At 43.9% G+C, this 27,699-nt stretch overlaps 1 protein-coding gene across 1 annotated transcript in view; it reads left to right on the top strand.

The window, feature by feature from the left end:
* Positions 1-25,337, top strand: part of ECSIT (evolutionarily conserved signaling intermediate in Toll pathway, mitochondrial) — a 44,456-nt gene extending 19,119 nt beyond the window's left edge. Inside the window, exons 3-4 of the mRNA XM_050174494.3 lie at positions 1,991-2,201; positions 24,892-25,337. Coding sequence (XP_050030451.1) covers positions 1,991-2,201; positions 24,892-25,283 — 603 coding nt within the window. The 3' untranslated portion in view covers positions 25,284-25,337. The remainder of the gene's footprint in view (positions 1-1,990; positions 2,202-24,891) is intronic.
* The last annotated feature ends 2,362 nt before the right edge of the window (positions 25,338-27,699 follow it).

Raw genomic sequence — 27,699 nt, 5'->3', positions numbered from 1 at the left:
CTCTCGCACATACAACAAGTTTTCTTCAAATCAGTCCACAGATTGTCTCATAAAAGTGTTACTGCATTTTGTGTGTATTTGAATAGGCAGCATTGGAGTTAGCTCCAAGCTTGGGAGCTCCTATCTAAATGGTACATGGGTACGGCAGAGTCGCTTTTCTTGGCAACCACTGCAGTGATTTTATGACGCTTGCATTCAAAAAAAAAGTTAAAATTTATTGACTGTAGGAAGGAAATTTTTTATTTAAGCTGTAAATTTTCCTTACAAGACATTTTTGAAGATTGCAAAATTAAAAGAAAAACAAAAGCTCAATTATCAAGACTGCAACCTTTGTAAGTTCGCAATTAAAAGCTATAGCAAAATTCTTTAAGCTGCACCTAATTATACATATAAAGCAAGCAAAATTTATATGTACAACTCCGAAATATACCAATAATTTGCGAGTAGGACTTTTAGAAAACCCTCTTAAATATTGCAACGATTTCACATAAGCTGTACATTAACATAGCAGATTCATCTGCTTTAGATGGGCTATTGGGTTCAGTTTACAGAATACTGTAGCTGTTTTTTTTTCTGCATATTTACAGATTTGTAAACTGCATGCTTCAGTTTCTTTTAATCTTTTGAATTTTTGAGAATTTATTTAAGAGCTTCTAGGAGGGCCCTATATCAAAATTCTGCTTCCTGAAGTCACTGGAATTAAGCTTTATCGCTGAAAAGCAACAAGCTTCATTCAAATCGGTCCAGCAGTGTCTTTCATGAAATCATTTCTGCATTTTACATGTATTTGGATAGGTGGCATCGGAGTTCACCCTGAGCTAAAGCTTCCTCTTAACAGCTTGAGTGTAAATGTTAAGCAAGCACTTACACACTTGAACAAATGAAAGTAGAAAATGCTGTAGTCTAGGAAGAATCCACTAGAAGCAAATTCACACCATGGCTTTGTTTGGTACTCTAAACTTTACATGGATGTCATGAAACATGGAAAGTGGTGTAACCTTGCAACTAGCTTGAAAAGGGAAAATCTTTGTCGTGATGGGAGCACATACAGCGAGCCGCTCAAGAAAATAGACATACAAACTTGGGCATGCCAAAGTGCTCCATTCTTCAAATGAGTTGTTAAAAATCTGCAAGATGAAAGAAGTTTCGTGCAAGGAAAAGTTTGCTGACTGTGACCGAGTGCGCACGCACCCAAAGGACCTGCAGTGGCGTTCTTGAGGAAGCAAACTGTGCTTCCGAAAAAAAAAAGAAATATCCTTCCCGCTCCGTTGCCTTGCACAAATTATTTAATTAAATTATGTTATAAAGCTTGCAGTTCTTTTTTTGAGTTAATTTGTCATGACGTTGCCATGCTTGCATTCTGGTTAGCCCAAATGGTACAGCAGCTGCACTGGAAAGGCAGAAATCTCACATTTAATCCCTGAGCCAGCATTAGGCTTTATTTAGCTTGAGGTTTGCTTTTTGAGTACATAAAAATGTTAATAAGTAAATAAATAAATAAATTGTATTCCTCCAAACTGCTTTGGGAATCCTATCGCTAAAAAGCAGACTTGGGCCACCTGAGAGTGTCTGAAGGCCCATCTACAAAACTTTGGTAATTCTATGTAAACAAAATCTTAAAGGGTCGCAAACAAGTAGTAGTAATACAGACATGTGTTCACAATAGCAAGAAACAAAGGTAACTATGAAGACAATAGCTACTTCTGTGTGCTATGGCCTATCTTATGTTATGTTTATGTTATGCTATGGCCTGCTATGTTTAAGAGTGGCAATATCAAAATAAAGAATGGTAACACGTTACCTCAAGTACGTACATATGCTGATTTAGCATTGGTACAAAACAAACAAGGGCACCTATAATATTGCAGAGCATGTACTCGAAACAAAATGAAAACAAGCAACCTTAATTAGTCATTAAAAGAGATCAGCTACAACAGCGGTCTATATTTGTAATATTGTTGAAAGAAGTGTTTTGTTTCTGCCTCTGCAGGCAAGAGAAGAGGTGCCAGATGCAGTGGACGACACGTGGATTGTGAGTGGCCAGTCGCCACAGCAGCAGGCGCTGATTGATGAACATCCAACAGACAAGCCGATCCGAATTGAAGGCCCCTTCTCCATATACCTCCGGAGCAGCTCTATCTCCTACTTTCTTTTGCGAGCCGAGCCAGTACCAATCCGGGTTGTCGAGATAGACTCTGACGGTGAGAGAACACTTTGAGGCCTATTGGGTCTTGATTGTTAGCTCTTATGTTGGGCCATGTCAACCGTTAAGTTGCACGTGAGCCGCAGTTACTGTGTTATCTGTGTGCATTGGAAAGTTAGGTAATCCTCCATTGCGGCTTAGTGTCCTGCTGCTGAGCATAAGGGGGCAGGTTCGATTCCCTGCCGTGGTAATTGTGTCATTTGCAGAATGCAAAAAACTCTTTCGTACCGAAATTCAAGTGCACGTTATGAGGCCAAAACGAATTCGAAGCCTTGCACTGAGAATCTCTCAGTTCAACTGTTGTTTCATTGCCATAGCACTTTATATAGAGACACTTGGGACGCTTTCGCCTTGTTGGCACCGCCATTGCCGCCATGCTGTAACAGCATCAACAGCGCGTGTGCAGCATGCATTTGGAGAATTAGAATGTCTCTAGAGATGCGTTGAGCTGCAAAAATGATGAAGCCAAGTGGACGCACCCTCACACTCCGCTCAATCGGCACTGCAGGGGATTCTGCCACCCACTGCTGGCAGGAGTGATGTCACAAGCCCTGTTGTTTCTGCCGTGCAGCTGTGTGCATACGACACCGTGACGCATACGGTGGTCTGAGCACCTAAAGTTATAAATGCTGACATTTTTCCTTCTGTCATCTTGTGCCACCATTGAGGTGTGATGGCAGCAACACGTTGGTGGCGGCACTCCTTATGACACCAGCTTTGTAAGATGCCTAGTAGCTTCCAGGGTGCTGTTTCTATTGCACGGCAGCAGTTACCTTCCATGCTCGTTTGTACCGTGTTGCTCCTGCATATTCTTGGAACACTGTCTGAGGAGCTTCGCTGCAATGCTAAACATTGCTATTTCTTTCCGTGCTTTCCCTTTGGGTAAAACGCCCCACCTTTTGGATGTTAAACTCAAAGTAGTAGATTCTCAATGATACGAATTACTTGATATGGTACAATAAATTTGTATCGTACAACATTTGCATCACCCAAAATTGTACAAAAATTGGAAAGTGACGAAAACCAACCACACCTAAAAGGTTTTACCATATTTATTTGCATAACGATCATTCTTATGTAATGATCGCAGCAGCTTGAACTTGCTGCAGCAATATGTTATGTGCCAGGTCTAGCTGATGATGATCGTGCTTACCATCTGCCGAATGCTACGCAAACGACTCTTCGAACCAAGCGAACTGCATGCACCAAACAGATTCTTATGCAGATGCCCCATTTCATTTCTGGCATCACTTTCTGCACTTCAAGAAAAAGAATCTACATCAAAACTTGCCTTGGCTTTATTATTTGTTGACCTTACAATGGCTGTGGCAAAAAAAAAAACAAAAAAAAAAACAGAGGTGCCTTTCGATTCTTCTCATCTGCACTCGAGGGCACGCATCAAATCGTGAGGGGCCACGACAGTAGCTATGTTTACATTGATATGGCGTACCTTATATATGCTATGGTATACCGGTATACTATGGTATACGCTATGGTATATATGTGATATGGTATACCTTATATATATAAGTATACCTTATTCACACGCCAACGCTTGTAATGCAGCTAAGATATTCGCCCACCCTTAGCAGAAATGTGCCGTATTAGGATTGTAGTGAGGACAAGTGCCGCAGTTTTTCGCAGCATGCCCACCATGTGTTTCTATGTCAGTGGCAGCTGAGTACGCCCATCTACATTTCTTTCCCCTCGAAGTGGACATGGCTATGTTATTGCCGCAGACTTGACAATATTAATGATATTACTCAATAATGATATGGAAGGAATTGTTTCAGTGCACATAATGTACTCACGAGAAGACAAAAAAACGCACTCAGCTTGCTCCGTCAGCTCCAGCCGGCATTTTTGGTTGGATGTCCCGCACTGTTACAGCGGCAGCCACCTGTTGGTTGACCTGTTTCCATCCCGCAGCAAATGCATTCTGACGCATTCCCATGGACACCAAATTTTTTTTGTGACCAATTTTTTGTGGGAAATTTACCCTGCATAATGATCGCACCCCTAATTTTGTGTCAATTGTTTGAAAAAAAAAGTGAGATCATTATGCAAGCAAATGTGGTATTCATGGCAAAAGAAACCCCATATGTCTTTCTTGCATTTTCTTTTTTACAAGGTTTTGCAGAATACATCTTTCAAAAGCAGAAAAATGGCCGCAGGTGTTATTGCTGACCTTGTCCGCAAGCATAGCATGCCTTAAAACGTCGAGCAAATGTAGCATCTCAGCTATTGGTGGTGGTTGCTTGTCATGTCTTTATTGTCGTTTCCATCACCACTGGACACTGCAAGCCCTGGAGCAACTTCATCCGCAATGTCCTCAAGTGTACGCACACAGCAAGTGGCAAGGTTGTTGTCAGTGATGAAGTCTTGCAGGCAGCACTTGTAATTCAGCGGTCCCATTCCTCGATCATCATCTCGCCCGGTTCTAGAGGGGCAACCACAAGACTGAAAAAGCCACACTTGTGGAAGCAGTTGGCTATGTACGGTTGCCAGTGTTGCCTGGTCCCAAGCCATGGCTGTGTCAACAAGCCTGTCTGTAAGTTGTTGCCATTGCATTTAATTTTATAAGAAGGCAGCGGACCAGGAGCCCTTTGAAATGGTACTTGGCATTCCAGATGATTCCGGCATCCAGTGTTTGCAGGTACATTATTGTGTTGGCTGGCAGATATGTGCTGGCAGCAGCTTGACGTTCTGAAGAGTCACCTGCTTCAGGTGACTGGTGCACTGGTCAAGGACCAAAATAATCTTCCTATTCTTGCTCAACATCCTTCAGTCAAGCAGAGAAAGGAATTCCTAGAACTTGGCGGCTGTCACCTAAGGCTTTTTGTGTGCCTGTAAACACATCGCAAGCGACGTTCTCGTTTGACGCAACAGGACTTCCCATACTTCTCAATGACTGTGAGTGAAGGTTTTACTGATACATCCGCATTGCACCAGGAACACCATCCAGAGTCAGAAAACTCGTGTGCGTTATCCTAAGCCAGCTCCACTATGTCCCTTAACTATTTCCCTATCATGAGGAAAATAGCTGTTTCTTGCAGGTTACACTAGACTTGTGTTTTTTTTTTCACAAAGAACATTTTCACTCAATATTTTGTGTAATACATAAACAAAAAGCAAATGAATGCACTTTTCATGCATAAAAGTTTTATTAACGAAATGTAACAAAAAAGATATAAATTGGCAGAATCAAGATTGTGGGATAAAATTGAACAAAGTTTGTAAAGGCACGCTTTTGTCTGCCAAGAAAAGCATGTAAAAAAAATTTTGAGATATACAAAGTGTATTGCCGTCTAATAGGCACTATCTCCGAAAAAAAATCAAAATTTTTCATTGAATATTCGACTACAGAAATTTAAGTGCGAACACTACAGTTTGGCGTGCCGGGCTGCGGCTGCCAATGTTTTGTGCTGGCTTGCTTTGTCGTTGCTCTCAGAGTCAGTCTGATGAAAAGGCAGCATCTTAAGAGTTGCTGCTGCTCACTCCATCGATAAAATCAATCGCAGACGCTGTGGAATCGCGAGATCTGCTATCTTTTGAAGTGAGCGCTGCTCCTGGAGGCAGCCATTCTTGCTTTCTGCTGTGACGATCATGAAACTATGGTGGCCTAGAAGTCTTCTATTAGCCGCGAGAATGAACTACAGGGGCGCTGCGAGCGCCACTTGCATGACGTTAGGGCACAGACTCGTGCCTGTCGTCTGCTGCAGTTCGAGCGGTGTCCAGGCACCTTCTGCACATGCAGTGTTTTCGTTTGTTCGCTCTCGTTCCCTCTATTGTATACTTATGGCAGTCATCTCAAATATAATATTACAGCGTCTTATCTTGCGAAAATTTATTCAAAGAGCTTATTTCTTAGACGACAATACAGTTATCAAAAGCAATGCTACAGCACCAGCCGAAGGAGTGCAGACCAGCCAAGTGCGGGTTTTTCATGCGGGGATCGGCAGTCACAATAACGTAGCACATAATAATCCAGTTATGATACCATATCTGCTGCAGTGCAAGAAGTATGTCAGAAATGCTGACTAGTATATATATATGACTTCTACAACAGTTACCTTGATTTTAATCCACTAAAACAGGTTTGCTCACCACCAGTAGTTTATTTATTTATTTATTTATTTATTTATTTATTTATTTATAAATACTGCAACCCTGAGTTGGGGTGTTAGCAGGGTAGAGTTACATTTGTTGGGGTTTGCGAATTGGCAAACGGCTAACAATAAAAGAAATAACGGGAAGGAAGTACATAATTTGCCAATGAAAACACATTGATGTATCAGAACCAAGCACAAGAGCATATAAAAAGCTTAGCGTGACCTGCCAGACAAGTCACTGCTGTGGGTGTACAGCAAAAAGGTTTAAGGATGGTTGTGAAACGACTTCATTAGTAAGTTTATTGCATTCAGTTATTGTCCTAGAAAAAAAACAAATACCCAAAAGTGTTATTTCGAGTGGAAAAAGGAGTTATGGCCAAGACGTGTCTCTGCCTTGTGGCATACCCTGTAGAAAAAAAAAGTACCTGCGATATGTCTACCTTATGATAACCTTTAACTAACTGAAACAAAAATTTCAATCTCAAAACACAATTTCTTTGCATTAGCATTGAGAGGTTGGTTTTTGCTAATACTGATGTGATCGAAGTTTGCCCAAAGCTGTTATAAATAAACCTCACTGCTCTGTTTTGCATTTTTTCAATTTGGTCAACATGTTTCTGAGTGTACGGGTACCAAATTATAGATGCGTAATCTGAAGCTGGCTCAACAATTGCCTTAAACGCAGTAAGGCGAACAGCTGGAGTAGAACGTTTGAGAGCTCGTCTTAGATAAAAGAGTTTATAGTTAGGTGAGCTAATTACAGCATTTATGTGTTTCGTCCAGCTAAGGTCATGTGAAATTCAAAGACCAAGATACTTGTAGTGCTCCACTTTTGACAGAAAGACGTTGCAAGCTGAATATGTGTAATGAAGAGGACTATGTTTATGAGTAATTTTCATGAAAATGGTCTTTTCAAAATTAATAGACATTTGCCATTTATCACACCAACGAACAACTCTTTGAAGTGCTTCGTTCAAATGGATTTGATCTTGCTTGCTTTCAATTTCAGAGTAAAGGATGCAGTCATCTGCATATAACTTAACTTTTATGGGTATGTCTTGTATTATATCATTTATAGATAAAAGAAACAAAAGGGGCCCTAGCCCAGAGCCCTGAGAGACACCAGAGTCGACTGATGCTGTGTGAGAACACTGATCATTAAAGGAAACATACTGTTTTTTATTTGAGAGATAAGCAGAAATCCAATTTACAAGCTGAGTGTTTTGAAGCATTATATCTAGTTTAAAGAGTAGTTTATTGCAAAAGACTTTATGAAAAGCTTTAGCGAAATCCATAAACATTGCATCAATCTGTTTTCTGGAATTTATAGCTTGAGCGAAATTATGTACGGTAGTTACTAATTGAGTGCAAGTAGAAAACCCTTTCCTGAATCCATGTTCAAAACTTGACAAAATATTAGACTTATCTAAAAATTTCAAAATATGCTTATGTATTATATGTTCAAGAATTTTACATGAAGTGGGAATTAAAGAGATTGGGGGATAATTAGTAACATAATGTGTGCTTCCACTCTTATGAAGGGGCTTGGCTTTGGCAGTTACCCAGTCATCTGGAACTCAGCTCTCATTCAAAGATTTAGAGAATAGAATAGTTAAATACTTTGAAACCCACTCTGCATAACGTTTTAAAAACTCATTCAGTATTTCATCCAGCCCAGGAGATTTTTTTACATCAAGTTATAAAAGTAATTTAAGAACACCCTGCTCACTAATCGTAATATCAGATATAGGTGGACACGACACATACTAACGCCACTAATTTCAAAAACATCACTGGTCACAGTATTTAGGGCTATCCGACTCCAGGACCTCTCAGGAGGCGACAGTATGAAGTTGGGAAGCTGTTCCCTGAAATAGCGTTCCTTGTCAGCTGATACATTTGTCTTGACTTGAGAAAAAAGTTCCGTTATTCGCTGCTGGAGAGCACCCATGTCATTAAAATTATGTGCTTTATTTTTTAACCATTTAGTTGTCTTTGTAACTGCAATGTCTCCCGAGGAGTCCAGGGGTTCTTTCCTTTCGATTTCTTTGCAATACGTGGAACAAATCTTTCAATACACTCATTTATGAGGTCCTTAAAACTATTCCATAAACCATGAATATCCGCAGTACTACTTGAACACGAATCGTATGCAAATGAAAGCAAGTCCAATATTGAAGTATCATCTGCATGTGAAAAGTTAGGGAAAGAGACCCTCTTGGAACTTTTATTTAAAACAACATCGGAAAGAGCTAATATCACAGCCCGATGATCAGATATTCCTGGGAGAACATCACAGCTAGCTTGAGCAGCAACTGCCCCACTTATAAAAAAAAGATTTAGCGTTGAACAAGAGGTTCCCTGAATTCTGGTAAATTCATTGACAATTTGCAACAAGTCAAAAGACAATGCGATATCGATAATTTTTTCACCGCTTTTGTCATCAGGCTGTTTCAAAGAAAAAGAGGGCCAATAATATGTGGCAAATTAAAATTTCCGGCCAAAACAATCTGGTTTCCAGGTTCTACATGTGCAGCAAGATAGTTATTTAATTCGTCAAGAACATCAGTGGAAGTTGTAGATGGCCGATAAATAGCCCTGATGACATACCTCGTCTTTCCATAATAAGCTTTGCAGAATATACCTTGAACATTAAGTATGTCTGGCATTTTTATTATTTGTAGCGATCGTCGAAAGAGAATAGTCACTTCACCACCTCTACTACCACGATCATTCCTGTACACGCAGTAGCCCAGTGGAACAAATTCACAGTCATCATGCAACCAAGTTTCTGTTAGGACAGTAATATGAGGATCGTAAGCCAACAAGATCCCTTCCAATTCAGGAGTTTTACTAATCACAGTCCCACAGTTTAAATTAAAAATTTTTAGTGATTGAGGGCTGCACTTGTTTCGTCATTTTTCATTCTTCTTTAGTTTAACACAGGCATTTTTCATTTCATCCCAACCAAACAAGTTGCCATCCACTCTCAGTTGATTGTAAAGAAGTTTTACTTTAGCACCATTCTCCCTTTCTTCTTCAGAACTTTTCCAAAGCTTCTAGTGTGTTTCACGAACCTTGAATGAAAAATCTTCAGATATGGACAATGCAGAGCCCTTTAACTTGTAGGAAACCTTTAAGATAGACATCTTCCCGCGATAATCAATGAACTTAAGGATCACGGGGCTGTCTTTGTTTTCAATTACCTGGCCAAGCCTGTGACATCTTTCAACAGCGATCTTTGTTATACCTGACTTATTTTCTAGAATTTCTTTGTGACTTTCTTGGAGCATCTGCGGGGTTTCCTTGTTTGGCTTTTACGAGCCATAAATGATGGTTATTTCTGTGGGTACAATTTTCAAAATCATATACTTTGTCCTCAAAGGATGATATTTGGGATTGCATTTGAGTCAGCACCTCCTCCATTTGTTTTACTAGCTTAGGCAACAGGCTAAATTTATTCATGTGAGGCTCAGTGGCATCAACATGTTCAGTTAGTGTGCTGAATTTCTCTGCAATGTTTCTCTGATTGCCCTGCCCGTCCTGAATAGCTGCTTTCATTGTCTTTTGGCCCACAAGTCACTCGGATAGCATTTCGTTCTCCGTAAGAGGATAAGGATTAGCTTCAACATCACCACAAGCCAACAGATCGGCAGGGATGGGTGTGACACAAGCAATAAGAACTTTAAGACATAGTGGGCAAGGCAGCAGCAGCAAGAAATGGTTATCATCACAATAACATGGAGCAGGAAGGTACCTACTAACCTGTATCGTAAGGCAAAGCGGGTTACTGAGCATGTTGCCTTCTTTGCTGCTGCCTGCCCACTGCCATGAATCGGTGCGAAAGGTACATTTAAAGGCTGTGAAGTGGTCACGGGAATCAACGTCACTCGATGATAATCCAATGCTGACATTATGATGAAAGGGGACATCGTTTCCTCGATCAAGCAGTGGTTGTAGGGTGCCAATGATAGCAGGCCAGGGAGAGGCCAGCTGGTCCAAACGATGTCATCGCCTCGGGCTAGCTCCGGAAAGGTCTTGCACTCTGCAGGCCTAGCTCCGAGAAGAAGTGACATAACCTGTATCATAAGGCAAAGCGGGTTACTGAGCATGTTGCCTTCTTTGCTGCTGTTGTGCCCACAAGGGTATGGTATAATATGGTAATATGGTTCATGGTATAATATCGAATTTTTGCATTTCTTCACAGAAACGCTCAGCAGTAACACGAGAACTTAACTACTGCTGCAGTTTAGACTTGACCAGCACCACTTGCTTCTTTAACTGCCTCTCGAAATTAGGCTGTTCTTCACGTGTTTATATTAAGTGGCAGTAATTTGAAGTACAGCTAATTGAAGTTTACAGCTCTTTACAGAATACGAAAAGGAATGTACCAATATATATTCCCTTTTTCGTGCTACACGTTCAACTCACTTGAGCGATTTACTGGGGTTTGTTGCTTGAGGAATATACATGACAAATCTGTTTGGTGAGCTGACACAGGCTGCTCGGCCCAAATTTTTTAGTGAAGTATGCCTTTTGGGCTGTATGGCTACAGCCAGAAAGAAGCCGAAACGTCATTCATTATTAGTATGGGACATATTGAAGGTGTATCATACCTCCCCGGTGGAGAGTCAAAAATCAAGTGAAGTATGCAAGGCTTCTGGTGTCTTCCTTATGAAGGTTTGCGAGGTTCTCTTTTATGTACTGACGAAACGAGTAGTACTTTGTTTCTATAAGTAAACAACGCTAGATCGAACCAGGGTGAGGAAGAAGGCGCTTGAATTTTCCTTTTCTACGCAGCCTAATCTGCACTGCATGTAGTACCTCGAGCATACTTAAGGCATTGCATTTGGCGCTGTAAAAAAACTGCTTCATGGTTTCAGTTCGAAGTTGTAGTTACTGATGGGCTTCGCGAACAATGCGTGCTTCGCCATAATGATAGTCGGTTGCTACCGTTGAGTGAGCAATGTGCCATATTGTTGATAAAGGCTACTGAGGGCCACCATGAAGCATTTCATCACTTGCAATTGGTTGGCTCCCGATCTTAACTACGATACTTTTCGTTCAGGTGATTGCCATTGTGGTATTTGTGAATTAACTATATATGTAAATACTCTACATATGACACGCCATCGTGTTAGTAGCTGTGAGCAATTCGTTTTATGGGGGCCTGTTTCTTAGAGCAGTAAAAGTACCAGCTAACTTTTTCATATGAAATGCATGCCTAACTCTTTCTTTTACGCAATAATAAAGTGGCCATATTTGAGTAGAACAACTCGCCAGAGTAATAGGAATCATGATGGCAGCTTCGTTGGGCAGTGTATTTATAACATGGATAACATGTTTACACCAAATACCAAGATATTTCTTCCGTGTGAAATGCAATGTCTATCATAGCTAAGTACTAAAGGAATGTTAAGTGTTTAGCGAAGCATGAGACACAACTTTGCATGTTATATCTGTAGGCATTATTTTTACGCAAAATTTATGGACAGACACGACGTATATATGCATTGCAAAACCTGTAGGCCCCTTTAACACTACATAGCTTGCGATATCCAATCCTCAAATTTTCTCTACTCATGCGCTTTTGAAAAAGGAACTGTGATTCAAGTATGGCAACAGAAAGAAGCTGACATATCCTTCAATAAGTACAGCTCGAGCCACCCATACCCCAAGCATACACGAATGGTACAAACGCGCATGGCAGCCGAGTGGCATCCTTGTCGTGATGTCGCTCACAAGAGGGTGCCACTCCAAATTCTCACCGCTAATAGTCAGATACAACCAGGTGGTAACCACAAAAATAAAATTATAAGCACATAATTTTGTACGTTTTCATTCATCTATTATAGTGATACGGTGCCAGTCTGCAGTGAAGCCCCACCCACGCCTTCATAACCGCCAGCCACTGTTCCTCCACGAGGCTGCAAACAGTTCATACTTCAAACTTTCCCTGTTGCTTAACTAAGGCGGTAGCCACAAAAGTAAAATTATAAACACGTAATTTTGTATGTTTTCATTTGTCTATTATAGTGGAACAATGAAAGCATAACACTTTATTCAACTGAAATAAAACACTTGCTTTGCTGCAACTATTGTCAAGTTTCACTTCAGTTGGCAGTGAAGTTCCATGAGTAAAATGGGGTCAGCAGTGAAATGAACTGTACCGCAAGCTTTCGAAGAGTGAAATGCTCAGACTCCATACACTTTGTCCATGTCTGTTGCACTACATTGCTTCCGCCGATGAAAAGGCTCTTCAAGAACAGCAGACGCTCTGGAGGTATCAAGCACGACGCCATTTGGAATGGTTGCATGATGACGATTTTGTTTGCTTCTGTGATTGCCTGGCGGAGTAACAACCCCGCGTTGTCCATGTGGTTTGGTTGCCAACTGCTGTTTCTTTAAGTTGTATCCTGCTATAGCTACCATAGCGAAACTTCGGAGTGCGTTAAAAAATTGGTGCCTGGCAGGGAAAAAGGCAATTGCTTAGAAAACAAGAGTATACCGTATTTATTTGAAATTAGGCCGATAGTTTTTTTCAATTAATCATATACCAAACTCTAGGGTCAGCTTAGATTTGAGGATATTAAAAAACGCACCAGTTTGTAATTAAAATTGATAAGTATGGTGCATAGCTAACGCCATCTGGAAAAGTCAGTATTGCAGCCACTACTAGCCGCGCCAGTAGCCAACTGAAGCACACGAGCGACATCGTCCTTTTGACATTTGTCATATCGATGTGAAGTGTGGCGTTAATGTAACCACTATAGTGCTGCTTTCAATCGAAAAGTCGTGCTAGCCGCAAAGGCAACGTCAAATGTACAAGCCAGGCGGGACTTCAGCATTGATGAAAAAAACATCCGACTGTGGAGGGGGCAACGGGAGGCGCTTTTTGTGTGTGCCGCAACGAAGAGATGACAGCGATAAGGAAGATAAGCGCGTGATAACAGAGAGGAGCTGTTCACCGAGATCGCGCAGCGTTTCGACGCGTGCAAGCCTCGCCTGACTGTATGGCAACTGTGGGCATGCGGACACGAGCTTGCGCAAATCCGCAAGCGTACGAGTCTAGCAGCGATGATGATGTAGAGTGAGCTCGGCATGTTCACATTAAATAAATGCTCTTTTCATTTTGGGAACCCTGTCCTCACTTTCTTGCTTGGCCTACATGTGAGGCAAGTTTTTTTATTTTTCTAGTTTCGGGCATTCAAGGGTCAGCTTAGAATCCGGGCCAGCCTAGATTCGAGTAAATACGGTAGTTCTCCTTCATGTCCTATGGCGTAGTGTGTCCGTGAGTGGTGGAAAAGGCGACATTACAGACTGTCGTTAGCTGGCTAACGATGCCCAGTGGGCGAGGTACGGAAAGAGTTAAACCAAACCAGCACCCTTCGAAAACTTTAAAATGTTAATGGCCTATTGGTTGTAGTTGTCTTTGTAAACAAAGGCCGGATAGTTTGTCTTTTTCATTTTCCTGTGCTGCCTTCTGCCACAAGCTGCGTGAGACGTTTTGAAAGGGCGCCGGGCTTTCGCCGTTTGATTTGTGTACCTGTACCCACGTTGAGTGCGTGTTGGTTGTGTGTTTTGTGGATTGCGAATCATTGTTAATGGCTTCTCCAGGGCAGTATGTTGTTCTTGGAAGCCATGTAGCACTCGCCGACCACTGGGTGATCAGGCCTGAGTGCACTACAGTGAAACCTCACTAAACCATAGTTGGCCAGAGCTCGGAAAATGTATGTACTAAACGGTAGTACTGTTTCACCGAAATAGCATGAGATCCACCACTTACCTGTCAAAAACGGAACTCAGAGAGAGTGCGATGAAAGGGAAAAGAAAACATGCAGTATTTATTCACTTCGTGCGACAAAAGTGTTATTTTCGTTTGCTGCTGCGGCGGCCTAGCAGTGACGACAGCGGCCTCAAACTTACTGAAGCTGTGAGCCAGCTTTTCAGCCAGCCCTCTCTTCTCGCCAAACACTCACATGGCAGATTCCTTGTTGGCATTACGTATTCTCCAATGACGCGCGCGGTAGCGCTGCAGAAGTCGCCGGGCACCTTTTTCATTGCGGGGTGCTGTTCTTGTCGCGATGATTGCATTTATGAGGCTGATGTCGCGCAGCTTCTGCCACTGTCGGGCCTGTATAGCCCGTGCTGTTGCTTTCCATGTCATCCTCATCACTGTCGCTAGCCGACACTTCGGCAACAACAGAGGCAACGATGGCGAAAAGTCAAACCTCGTAGCCGACATTCCTTTGGAGTCGCAACAGTGCTGCCGAGCAACTTCTTCGCATTCCAAATGCCACCCACCGTAGTGAACAGCAGATCCCTGTGGCATGCTAGCGCCAACTTCGTGTCACGTTCGATAGCACGAACAATGTCTAATGGCGTTTTTCACTGGTCTTTGCGGAGCAGGATTTCTCGCTCCGTGGCAACGAATCCGAATTTCACTGGTCAATCTGGAGCGGGTTCGTGCTTTCCACTGGTCGTTTTGGATCAACTCGCTCCATGCAGGATCGCTCTCACTTGCTCCGCCACTGAGGCGCGGATTCGGGCGGAAATATCCCGCGCCACTTCCGTCTTCAAGCTAAATCAGTAGGCTTCGCAAAATGGCTGCGTTCGGTGCTGCTGCAGAGCTCACGTTTAGCGATGAGAGCTCGGACGACAACGATTACAAGGTGACGCAGGTGCTGTACGAAGCAATCTATGCACGTTGTCCACGTACAATCCTTGCGGCTGTGACATGGAAATGATGGACTTCGCGACTGCCACGGTCGAATTAAGCACAGGGGACAGCGACTTTGGTTGCCGTGGAAATGTACGGAGCGGAAGTCAGGCATGGTTTCCGGAACAGGTTTCTGTCATGTGTACACAGGCATCCTGTGTGATCCCCCGTGGAGCGTTTTGCGCTCCGCTGGCCGATTCGGATTTGTGAAACCCGAGCATTTGCTCGAAGATTTCGGCGGCCACTCCAGATCGACGAGTAAAAGACGCCATAATTTTTCTTCTATGCTGAGCATGCGGCATCTTTTTTTATCCGAGCTTCGGCGTGACACGAGTCCTCGCATGCACGATGCCACAATGCTCCAGCATGCCGCCGAAATGATGTTGATGTTGATGTGGCTTCACGCGCAAACGCACAGGGCGCTTGGAGGCCGTTGTTCCGATCTCTGAGGCTCGTTGTTCTGCCGGGCCGCCCGATGGAGACAATGCACCGCCGTGTTTGCACGACGAAAAGTTGGAACACTACTTGTTAACCGATACGTACGCAATAAGCTCGTACGGTTTATGCAGATGCAAAACACATTATGTTCAATGGCCGCTGAGTCGGGGATTTGACTACTACTTTTAAAATGAAACTACTGTTTAAGCAGGTATGGTTTAACAAGGTTTTGCTGTATTATGCAAACAGTGCAGCCAATAAAGGCATGCCAAGTTTCGTTTGCCGTCACGGCTGCTTTGGAGTTTGTTGCCGCTGATTTCTGCATTTGGAGCTCACATTTTGTATTTATTTTAAACATTATTTGGCATTTCGCATATTCAAGAAATCTACGAGCACAGCTTTCTATGTCGGATTTATCAAAGCGGTGCACTTGTTTACATCAACAACTACAGATACAGATCACTGTTAGCATCAAATATTGTGGAAAAGGTGTATTGCTAATATGAAATGATGTCTAAACATAGCAAAACATAAATATTTACGTATATGTGCCGTGTTGTTCCAGCCAGAGACGAGTCAGTACGGGCAGCCGAACCACTTAAACAACCACAACTGTAATCTAGATACATATATTATGGGCTGCTAATTTAATTCTGATTCTCATTTTTCTTTAACTTCCTCATACTTACAGTTTGCCCGTGCCATAAAACATTATTAGAGAAAACTGTGCTTGCATAAATTAAGTGCTTATTTATAGGCGGTGTTGCTCTTCTGCAAAAACGTGGATGCCTTCATTGACACTGTTCGTATAACAGAGCGAAACGGTTGTTTATGCTGCTGTATACCGAATGTGCACCGTGTCTTGCTTCCTGTTTGATGCAGAGGTAAACAGTACATCTCTGGAATTGATAAATGTGTCAGCATAACAACTTACCCTCGCTGAACAGGATCAACATTGGCTCAGAGTTGAAGTGCATGGCTTGAGAAGGTTTCAACTTCGTAGGCATGTTTTGATTCACTTTGAGCGCGATTGATTATATATGCAAGCGAAGGCGCTGTCGCTATATCGTGTTGTCAGTTCGATGGCCGATCGTGCAGGGTTTGGCTGAACAATGGTCGGAACACCTATTTTGTCAATGCCGTTGACAAGAAAGCTCGTCGCAGTGCAACAACTTGCTCTCGTCGATTGCATTGTTGTTGGCCTGGTATGATAAAATGCTTTCAGTCATGCACAGTACTGAATAGTCAGTGAGTCGTTGCCATGAGCGTCTTGTCGGTCTCGTATCGACCCAGTGCTACCGTGCTTTAAAGGGCACCAGGCCCCATAACAAATTTTGGTTATATGCTGGAAGTTACATATCCTCTAGGGAGCGTTCTGCCACAGAAAGTTTTCGAATCGGCTCATTAATAGAATTTTTCGAATCGGCTCATTAATAGCCGATATAGAAATATTTCATTGCCGTGAACCCATGACTTCAGGAGGCAAGCTCCACTGCCAAGTGAGACAACTCTCTCCACTTGCCCCATTTAGCCTCCACAAGCGAAATTCCTTCTTTGCATTCTCCCATACCGGACCTCGAAAATTGCGTGACGCGTACGTCACGGGCCCCGCCTTCATTTTCTTTTTCTCCTCGCTTTTTTGTGGCGTGGTGCACTTCCACTGACAGTGTCTCACACGAGCTGTTGTGATTGTCTCGTATTGCACAGCGCACGATTTTGCACGCTGTGCACGAGGACATCTGACTAGCTGAATAAGTCAATGCTACACAAATACTGAGGCAGACACCAGTGGATCACAGAGCATAATCCCGTGCTGGAACACGGTAGAAAATGACAGTTACGGTGTCAGCGCGCACGATTGCACGACATGGGAACAAGCAGACGAAACGGAAGTATATCTTTCTTGCTGTGGTGCGAGTAAAACAAAAGCATGCAGACATTCAGTTTGTGTGTTTTATTATTTCTCTAAGCTTTAATTCATCTATTTAAGCAACATATTACACAAATAACAGATGTTGCCTTGGATAATTCTCAGTCACGTGTCACCACGAGCGACGTCACAGTGCAAACACGTGTACGTAGGCACACTAGCATGTGTACGTCATACTCCAGCTTGGAGTGTGGCAGCTGCGAGCAGAAGGGATAATGGCGTTCGGTTTGAAATTTCTGGTCTTTCCAGGGCGCGTAGCGATGTAATACTTTGCAGAGACGATGGTTATCACGCAATGTATGCTCTGCGCTTGTCAGCTGAAAATAGGCAGACATAGTGAGGCCTTTTAAACGAGTACATGAAGTCAGGCACACGCTGCCACCACCAGCAAGTGAGGACCAATGCTGCAAGAAGACTGCGTAATGTTTTTAAGTGCCGCCGAAGTGCAACGCATGGGTTTTTCGTTAAATTTGCTAGCCATCAATGAAAGCCAGCAACTTCCTGGCTCACTGTGCAGTCTGAACCACTCAGACGAAGCCCTGGCTGCTTTCTGTTTTAAAGTGGAGTTGCAGTCTTACGCTATGCACGTTTTCAGCACCGCAATGATGTCGAGCTACCAGTGGAGTTTCAATGCAGTACATGGCACAAGTGCTTGCAGCGGTGTGTGTCCGAGCACTTAATTTTCAATTTTTTTTCCAAGGGGCTTTCCAGTGTGTGGTGAAGTGCGTGACCCTAAAGCCCCTCAATCTCCCAAAGTAGCGCCATTCACTTCCCTCCTCCTCCGCTCGGCGCGGCCTCGACGGTGGCGCCGCCGGTGGTGGGCCTGCCGCAGCAGGCGACGGCTACGGGAGGAAATGTGCAGAAAAGTTCGTTCGAGCCCTGAGGAGCAGTTTTTTCAATCGAGATCCTTCTTCGTCAGTCGGTAACTGGCCTTTAGAATTTCGTGTTGGAATTGCGGAAGAAATAGAGAAAAGGACCATTATTCAAGGCGTATTTAAGGCGTAAAGCGCAAGACGTTGAGAGTTCATGTTGCTGAAACACGACGCAAGCACGCGGTGTACTCAAACACGCGCGTAATTACTAAAGTTTCAGGTGTTGACAGCGTGAAAGTATGTGTACGTGGTTTCGTAGGTTCATTTATGTACCTGCAGGATACTTTTGTTCAGCCGGCGCGTGAGAGATTGCTGACCGCTCACAGCCGGAATGGCTGTGTGCGCTCAGCAATGCCTGGCAACAGGGCCGTTTTTTTTTTCATTGCGGGGTGCTTTGGTAATCGTGACGATATATTGTTTTTTTTTTTACAAGTACTGCTCCAGGAGGGCACATGTAATGGTTAACGGAGGCCTCTGAAGAGCATGTGACATTACAATAATGCAGGCGTCGCAGAGAGTGTTCGCATACAAAATTGGCTGTCCGCGATTTCATACCCCCTTGGCATGCACAGGCTTCGGCGAGCCCCATCCAGCCCTGGTTCTAGCTTTGGTGTTCCCGTTGCCGCTTTGGTGCCCTGGAGGCGCCGTCAATAATACGAAATAATGACAAGGTGTTACAACTAATAAATAAAATTTATTGAAGAAATACAATCGCGCCGAGGCGCCAACTTCTAAAGCAGCGCTAGCGAGCCCGCGCGAGTATTATGAAACGCCAACAAGGAATTTACCGGCCCACGTACGACTCTACGATCAACGTGCACGTTAAACATGAGCTAGATCCCCAGGCGAGCCATCCACTATGACCTGCATCCTAGCTTTAGTCGCTTCGGAACGTTAAAAACGTTAATCACCACAAACCAAAACAATACATGCGGGCGTACATTCGAAGCTAAAAGACTGCATCGTTAGTCATATTGAGCCTTGCAAAAGCGTCGAGAATGTGCCAACTTCTGGTGGAGCTCGAAACACACCCTGAATAACGTCGCTTTTATGTCACAGGCCAGCTGCAGATGCGTGCATTTCACCGCAAGACGAAACTACACGAAACAAAGACAGCACATTCGAAAAAAAAAGAAGTCAAACAACGCGCTGAAAACCACGCAGAGCATGAACAAACACTTTTTCGAAGCGGAAGGCGTGAACTAGGCTCGAAATAAGAGGTTTTGAGTAGCCGTGGCCCTTACTTCACTAAGCCGTGCGTTCTTTGCCACTTCCTCGAAGTCAGCCCGCCCGATCCTGCGAATCCACACTTCTTTTTGCGTTGCGCCCGCCGGACGGCAAAGCTAGAAGCTTTTTGCCCTCGCTGTGTCTGTTGCGGCAACCGAAGGCGTAGCAGCATGGCATTGCAATTATGTTCTCAGCCCTACACATTCTATTACGCTAACACACTCCGTCAGTCCGCCTGCCGTACTTTCGTCGCGCAGGCCCAACAATGGAGGTCGGTGCACGCTGGAAAGAAAAAATATACAAAAGCGCGGCGCCTCCTCCCACGTGACACAGATTGGCCAATGGGAAAGCGGAGGAGGCTGGGGCGACAGGAAGCATGGAGGAGGACGCGCCAGGGTGAGCGGGGTGACGGAAAGATCTAAGAATGGCACTACATTTGAAAAATTGAGGGGCTTTACGTGACCCTTCCAAAACAATTCACGACTAATCCGCTAGGACACAGCACATGTGTCGTCGCGCCATGAAAAAGGCAGATTGTCAACATAACGAAACATAAAAATGAGGTAATTGAAGAATAAATGTCAACGTAATGACCATCACAAAATTTCAAGTAGGTGTTCAATGTAATGCAATGTATAGTGAAGCTCTGAAAACAAATTCTTGGTAATGATTCAACTGTAAAAAAAAAAAAAAAAAATTGATTTTGCCATTGGATTATTTAGGCATTTTCATGGCTCTTTCTATGTTCCGAAACTCATAATGCATGTGTTAAAGAGGTCCAACAATACTTTTCATCCAAGTTGAAAAAGTGTTTCACGTGAAAGGACACATTGTTAGAAATATTTTGCAATAAAAGGTATTTGAATGCGTTCTTGGAAAACGCAGGAAAGGCAGGAGATGGAAATTCAAGACGATGAGTAAAGCGAGAACAAGACAAAAGCGGGAGCCAATGTTTCGACAAGTGGACTTCCTTTGAAAAAGACAAGTCCACTTGTCGAAACATTGGCTCCCGCTTTTACCTTGTTCTCGCTTTGCTCATCTCGAATGCATTCTGCAGCAATTGTGTTATTGGCAATCAAAGGTCATCCTTCATCCCCTCTGAAGTGCTTCCGCTACTTCTTCAGCAGCTTGCACTGTGAAGGCTATGGCAGAGCAGGGTGGTGCTGGCAACACTCCAGCCACTGAATTTTATGGTGGCGCAGAGTTTAAATTTGGTTTTGGATGTTTATGTAGATGCTACTACCATTTTTGGTGCCTATGACACGCTAAACTCAGAGACTGTCCTCCTACTTACGTTTCAGTTGACATTGAGTTTCCGTGCTGCAACGACGGCCCCTGTGGCATTCAAAATCTTTAAAGGGGTCCTGAACTACTCCTCGGGCCTGGTAAAAAAACATGGTCTGTGGATAGCATACACTGCGAGGAGAATCGCAGCCAAGTTTTGCTGTTGTATGCGGTGCCGGAAGCTCGCAAGTGAAGCACGAAGTCACCTTTTTCTCAACCACTCTCTTTTCAACAGAAGCCTACTCCTCATTCTCTTCTGGACGATTTATTTCGTAATAAAGTGGATTCCCATACACGGCTGCTATTGGCCCGTAGCTCATGTCAATCAAGAAGGGTGTTTGGATCAGTGTGCTTCTTCCTACTGTTACTGTGTATATTTATTGACGAAGTTCAATAAACAGGCTGAAGTAAGCGAAACTGTGCCTTTGAATTTCAGCAATAATCATGTGCTTCCTTAAGAAGCTGACTATAGTCTGCTCACATACGCTCGGCCGTGGCCGCCCACATAGGAATTAAACTGTTGCCACCCTGCTTATCGCTGTCGTAGCCGGTAGGCCTCACTAATTTTGACTAGTGTTGAATGCTCAACTAGTCTCGAACCATGCAAAACTTTAGGTTAGACTGCACGCACGCTTGCCAGTGCGCACTCACTCCTGGCCGCTCCTGGTTAGATGCCTTGGTAGCCTAATTGATGGTGCTTGAACAATGCGCAAGTTGGGTGTGGCTCCTATGTGCCAATCAAACTGGTGAGGGACAAAGCGAGTCCGCACCATGTAGCATGGCCAGACTGGAGTATATGAGCACAAGTGCGCACTCAAGCCCTGTCAGGCACAAAGCAGACGCTGTGCATATGCACTACAGGTGCATGTAGCTGTGGTCTTTTACATAGCATAGCTACCATGGTCGCCGTAGTGTGCCGCCACGAGTCTGCTGGCTAAGCGCACTGTGGCTCGCTGAGGCAACAGCATTTGGCTTAGCTTTGGCACATTGTAGGTACCAAAATCAGAAGTTGTGGTGTCTACATTAACATCCAGAAGCAAATTTGAACTGTGCACCACGGTGACATATAGAAGGCAGAGCGTTGTGGGCACAACCCGCTTTGCCGTAGCCTTCGCAGTGCAAGGCATTGAACGAAGAACGGGAGCACAGCGAAGAGGGTGTTTGGTTGCCAATAACTCCTCTTATGTTGAACGCATAGAAGCCCTTGTTGCGGAAAATTATTTCTGAAATAGCCTATTTTAACTTCAAATGTGTTTCACCTTTTCCATCAAATGTGGTTCAGGGCCGCTTTAAAGTACAGTCGCCAACCGATAATTCAGACTCCACGGGGACTGCAAACAAGTGTGAATATTCGCGAGTCCAAAATCCTGGAAGATAAGTGACTTTTTTTCCACAAGTGACTGCAAAAGGCTTGGCATTCTTGCGGCTTAGGGTGGCATTTGGGCACAGAATCCACCAAATCCATCGACGGCTACATCAGGTTGTAGGAATGAAGGAAAAAGGGTTTATTGGTTTAGTCACTCGGCTCCAGTTGATGAAGCCCACTCCATGCAGGAGCAAGTTAAACATCTGAGTTCATATCAGGACCCTCTGTCCCACTGCTTGAAAAGTCTCTGCTTTTAATACCGTCATCTTCCCTAGGCAAGTCGACTAGGGAATCTGAGGACTGTCCAGCAGCAAATCACAATCGTTGAATCCGTTGCAATGCCATGGCCATGCTCGCAACACTCCGCAGTAACCCCACCTCCAAAGCCTGATAGTATGGAAGAAGTGGCAGGACAGCTTCCTGCGAATCCAAGGTCGCCGTCATTATTCGGTAGCATTGGATGCCCCCCCCCCCCCCCCCCTTCATCTTTAGTTCAGGCTGTGGCTTTTGTGGACCCGTCTAGAGTCGGTGTCCATGCTGCGTTGACCTCTAGATAGACGCTGATGGATGGGTGGTGGTGACTCGTGGCAAATGTCTAATCAACTGCTAATCCCAAGTCGCCTTCGTTGTTCGGTTGCATTGGATTGCCCCCCCCCACTTCATCCTTAGTTCAGGCTGTCGGGTAATGGTGGGGTGGGGGCCTTTTGTGGCGTTGATACGTAACACCGTATTCTCGTATCGTCATTTTCGGAGATATCTTCAATTTTGCCTAACTAGCGCAAGATGCGTCAGTGTCTACGTGTGACGGTTTTCTTTACACATTACCAAGCACGCTATCTTATTCACTGTGCCGAAACGCTAGCACTGCCCGCTGGTATGTCTCGTGCTAGTCACATAAAATATAGGGAAATCAAAATTATCTTCAAAAGCTATTGTCCCAGAAAACGGCCCAAGTTTGTCAACAGTTGCTGCTTGCACATATGCTTGCCTTAGGCTTAAACGTTTCTGGGCTACTGTTTTGTAGCAGTGCCTCTTATGCTGTTCTTTTTCACACTTCTGGCACTTCATCAGTGGTCAGAGTGATTCGCTGTGCACATTATCAACGATATGAGCTGGCCATGAGTAATGGATGATGAGAATGGCGTAAAATCAAGTGGAATGCATCCCTACAAAATCACAGCCCTCATCTAGACCATGTTCATGCTATCACTACAGATAGGCGAAAGTACGGTAAAGGCATGCTCCCACTTCTCATTGGCGACTACAAGATCAACTAGGCTTCGCTAGTTTTGGTTTCAAGGAGGCACCTGCGACATGGCCTACAACCATGCCAGTGACATACTGAAATGAAAATATTGCTATTTCTGCTCAACTTAGTGACCCAATTAGCACACGGTTGTACAGTCAGAGTCTGAATAAGCATGACAGCACGCTAATCTTACATATAACGTTACAATAAACCTTACAACAGAACACGCTGTAAGGTTTCTAAATTTTGGCTGCCTATGGGGCTAGTGGCGGTGTTGCATGGCTGTCTGAATAATAAAGTGTATCCAAATTATCAGTGTCTGAATTTATTGGTTGGCGACCCTATTTCAAAGAAACTGAGTAGATTTTTTTTCCACAGTCGACGCATGCTGCGCAGCGCTAGTGGCCGTGTGGGCTCGATCGCGTTTATGCGACCCTGCTTTGTGGCGGTAGCTAAGGCGCTTTGCTGCTGACATGGGCTTTGGCCCATATGCGTACGCAGCACTGTGGAGATCATTGCGGATGAGTGACCCAGGCACCACCACCAGGCTTGCACCACATCTCAGCTTTGTGTGCATTTGGTGACAAAGGAGTGTTGGTCACAAATTAAACGTCCTTTCGCTGCTTTGCAGCTAATTTTTACATGCACTCTGACCAGCATGGTGGAAGGAAAAAAAATTAGGACAGAGCATTGTGCAACACATTTGAAGTCCAACATGTGATTGTCATGTCAGTCAAAGCCTGCGGTAGATTGTAGTGCTTCCAGAGCTACACCAGGGCAACTGAATAAACACAGCCTACAAGTCCGCATTGGTTAAAAATTTCTGGGAACCAACTATTCCCGGCCAATACCTTGGGCTTTGTGGGGTTAAAAACGATTGCGTTCTTAGCTGTTTTCGGGTCTCAAGAGGATAAGCAACACGTTTCTGTATTCTGCACCAGCTCTACCGATGCCAGCAGCATGTTCCACTGGCCTGGTCATATGGCCACTTTAAGGCTGCAGTGCATGCTGTGTTTATGGCTGTTTGTAGTGATGATTTTTAGCACTGACACCATTGTCTGACTGCATGTTGTCACCGTAGGCCTAACGTTGATTCTAGAGGCGTCGCTTGTTTGAGCACTAGTGACTTGGAACGTGTTACCTTTCACTTTTAAACTTATGTTCATAGTCAGACATTAGGGAGTTGTTAGCTTTTGCTCATCTATAGCTAGGGGATGCAAACCACAGGCATACAAAAGAATGCAAAAAGGTATACGAGAGAATGCAAAACAAAGTACAAAATGCGAACCGGGTGTGGGGCTTTGGGTACGCGAAGGAAGCTCAGCTGTGCATAGGAAGTCAGATTGTTTGGATTACATGTTGATGGATACACTGTGCATTCCTCTGCTGTCTTGTTTGTGTCTTTGTGTGTACGGTTTACGCTGGTCTTTTTCTTTTTCGAGACATCTGAGCTCAGGCAATTTGGTTCGTGCTCCTTTTGCTTCTTTTCAGATGTGTCCAACATCCCCATCACTGTTCTTGGGGAGAAGCCAACCTCAGATCTGGTGAAGCCATCCACAGTTCACGAACAGACGGATGGTATCATCCTCGCCATGGCTGCAACTGGTACTTCCACTAGGGACTCTCTCCTATCCTGGCTCAGGATATTGCAGGTTCACAATGCCAAACTCAAAGAGATTCCGGTAGTTTTCATGTTGAGGGCACCTAGCAAGTCATTGGTGACTGCTAATCACCCGCAGGAAGAGTTTGAAGGCGTCGCCGAGGATGAGAACTCAACATACGATAAGAGTGAATCTGGTGCCGAAGCAGGTTCAAGAGTATCTGCTGAATCAATGCAAAATTGTGAAGCTGGTGGACCTGCCGAGACTTCAAAGACATCATGACAGCATTGCCGAGTGTAGTGTACATAAGGGACGGTAATAAATTAGCTTGTTGAAGTTGTGATTCATTTTTTACCTACCGGCATGGAGGCTTGAGGATGCGCACCTGATGTACATCACGTGCAACTTCTGGTGGCTTGGGGAAATACTGTATTTACTTGCATAATGATTGCACTCGCGTATAGATGGCACCCCTGAATTTTGTCGTCAAAATTCGACTTTTTTCCTTTCCCGTGTAATGATCGCACCCCGAACTTGCCACAGCGATATGTCGTGTGCCAAGTCTAGCTAATGATGATTGCGCTTACCATCTGTCGAACGCTACGCGAAAAACTCTTCAAGACATACCAAGCGGTCTGCACGCACCGAACATTCTTAAGCAGATGCTCCAATTTATTCCTTTTATCACTTTCCATACTTCCATGTAAAAAAAAAGGTACAACCAAACTTGCCTTGGCTTTATTATTTGTAGGCTTTATAATGGTTGTGGTCAACAACAATAAAAAAGGTGCTTTTCGTTTCATCTCGTCTGCACTCGTGGGCACGCAACAAATCGCGAGCGGCAACGATAGTAGCCACGTTTACACTGATACGTTAGAAGTGTACCCTATTCATACATCGACGCTTGTAACACAGCTAAGATATTCGCCCACCCATAGCGGAAGCGTGCCATATTAAGATAATAGTGAAGACAAATGCAGCAGTTTTCTTAGCATGCCCGCCATGGGTTTCTGTCACTGGCAGCTAAGCGCGTCCATCTCTGTTTATGTCCCCTCAAAGTGGTCTTGGCTACGTTATTGCCTTAAGCTTGCCGATAGTAACAATATTATTCATTACTGATACCGAAGAAACTGTTTCAATGCGCGTAATGCACTCACGAGAAGAAGAAAAAGATCGCGCTCGGCGCGTTCGGCTTGCTTTACTGGCTGCCATTTTTGTTTTGGTGTCCTGCACTGTTGCAGAGGCAGCCGCCTATTCGTTGACCTATTGTCATCCTGCAGCAAATGTGGGATGAAAAAAAAATGTTTCCTTTTCGCGGGAAATTTAACTCGCGTAATGATCGCACCCCTGAATTTGCATCAATTTTTGTGACAGAAAAGTGTGATCATTATGCGAGTAAATACGGTATGTGCAGTGTGTTCTGGAAACTTGAGAGAATGAAAATTGCTCCAGTGTGGGCTTTACTGTTATAGTATAATTTCTTGGCTGCCTTATCATGCTCAAATTGACATCTTGTTAAGCAAGCAGCTCTACTTATTAACCCATTGTGTTATGTTGGTAGGAAGATATAATGGAAAACATGGCACACGCACTAACTTGCTTTATGTAGAAGCGTAACTGGCCAGCTTTTCAAATCAGCCGTAGACGTGTGAGGCCACAAAGCAAGCAAATGAGTAAGATGCCTGGAGCTGAAGAAAAGTGCGCGCTGGGGAAAGTATGAAGGAGTGCGCTCACGCGGCAACGTACCACTATCTAGAGGAATGTGAAGGTAATGTTGAGTGAAGTGGGGATGGAGAAATGAGGCTAAGCATTGCAGAGGAGGAAAGTAGATGGATGCACACTGGGTTGACCTCCTCTGGCAGCTGCTACTGGTTTTCTTTGTGATGCATGCATAGTGGGTTCGTCTCATGGTAACATCATCCATGCACAATGTACACTGTTTGTGCGAGTGAAAGCAGATGACAGTGAGCCGAAGATGGTGGCCCAATCTCGCATGCGCAAGGACAGGAAGTGCGCCGTATTCCATACCACGCATGGCACCGGGGGAGGGGAGGCAAGGGTGTGTGTGTTGTACCTCAGTCGCACTGTCTTTATCTTGAAAGCGATCTGCTCTGGGGGCACAACCTAGGGGGGCCAATGGCTCGTAGCGTTGCATGCGAGTTAGTTCATTTACAGGATTTCAATATCAGACTCATGCATGTGAACAAGTTAGTCTACTAAAATGTATATTCGCATAAGTCCTGACTATGTCTATCTGCATGTAGCATTTCTGTGTCGTGGTACATAGTCACACAATTCATTTTATACAAGGCATACATATATGTATTTATTCCGACTGCACTTACGACACTGAGGGTGATTCTGGTGTTCTGTAGATTAGATGATTCAGTGTTCATGACGGTAAGTAGGGAATGGTGTATGTCAAATTTTTAAACACACATTACAAATTTTGGGATAGAACAAAGAAAATCTAAATTTTAATTAGACATCCTTTATTTTAGTAAGTGTTGTACTAGTGTATTCAAAGTTCAATGTAATAAACATAGTAAAATAAATTAAGGTCGAAAGAAATACACTTGCACTACATTTTATTGTTACACTCGGAGCTTTTAACATTCTTACAGTGCCTGGTGTTCTTCTAAAGCAGAATAAATTCAATGTACAAGTTACACATTAGCCAGCTTTATATTCAAACACT

The sequence above is a fragment of the Dermacentor andersoni genome, chromosome 8 (genome assembly GCF_023375885.2).
Source record: "Dermacentor andersoni chromosome 8, qqDerAnde1_hic_scaffold, whole genome shotgun sequence".
NCBI lineage: Eukaryota > Metazoa > Arthropoda > Arachnida > Ixodida > Ixodidae > Dermacentor > Dermacentor andersoni.
The sequence above is the reverse complement of the archived record's forward strand: the minus strand, read 5'-3'. Positions and strand labels throughout refer to the sequence as shown.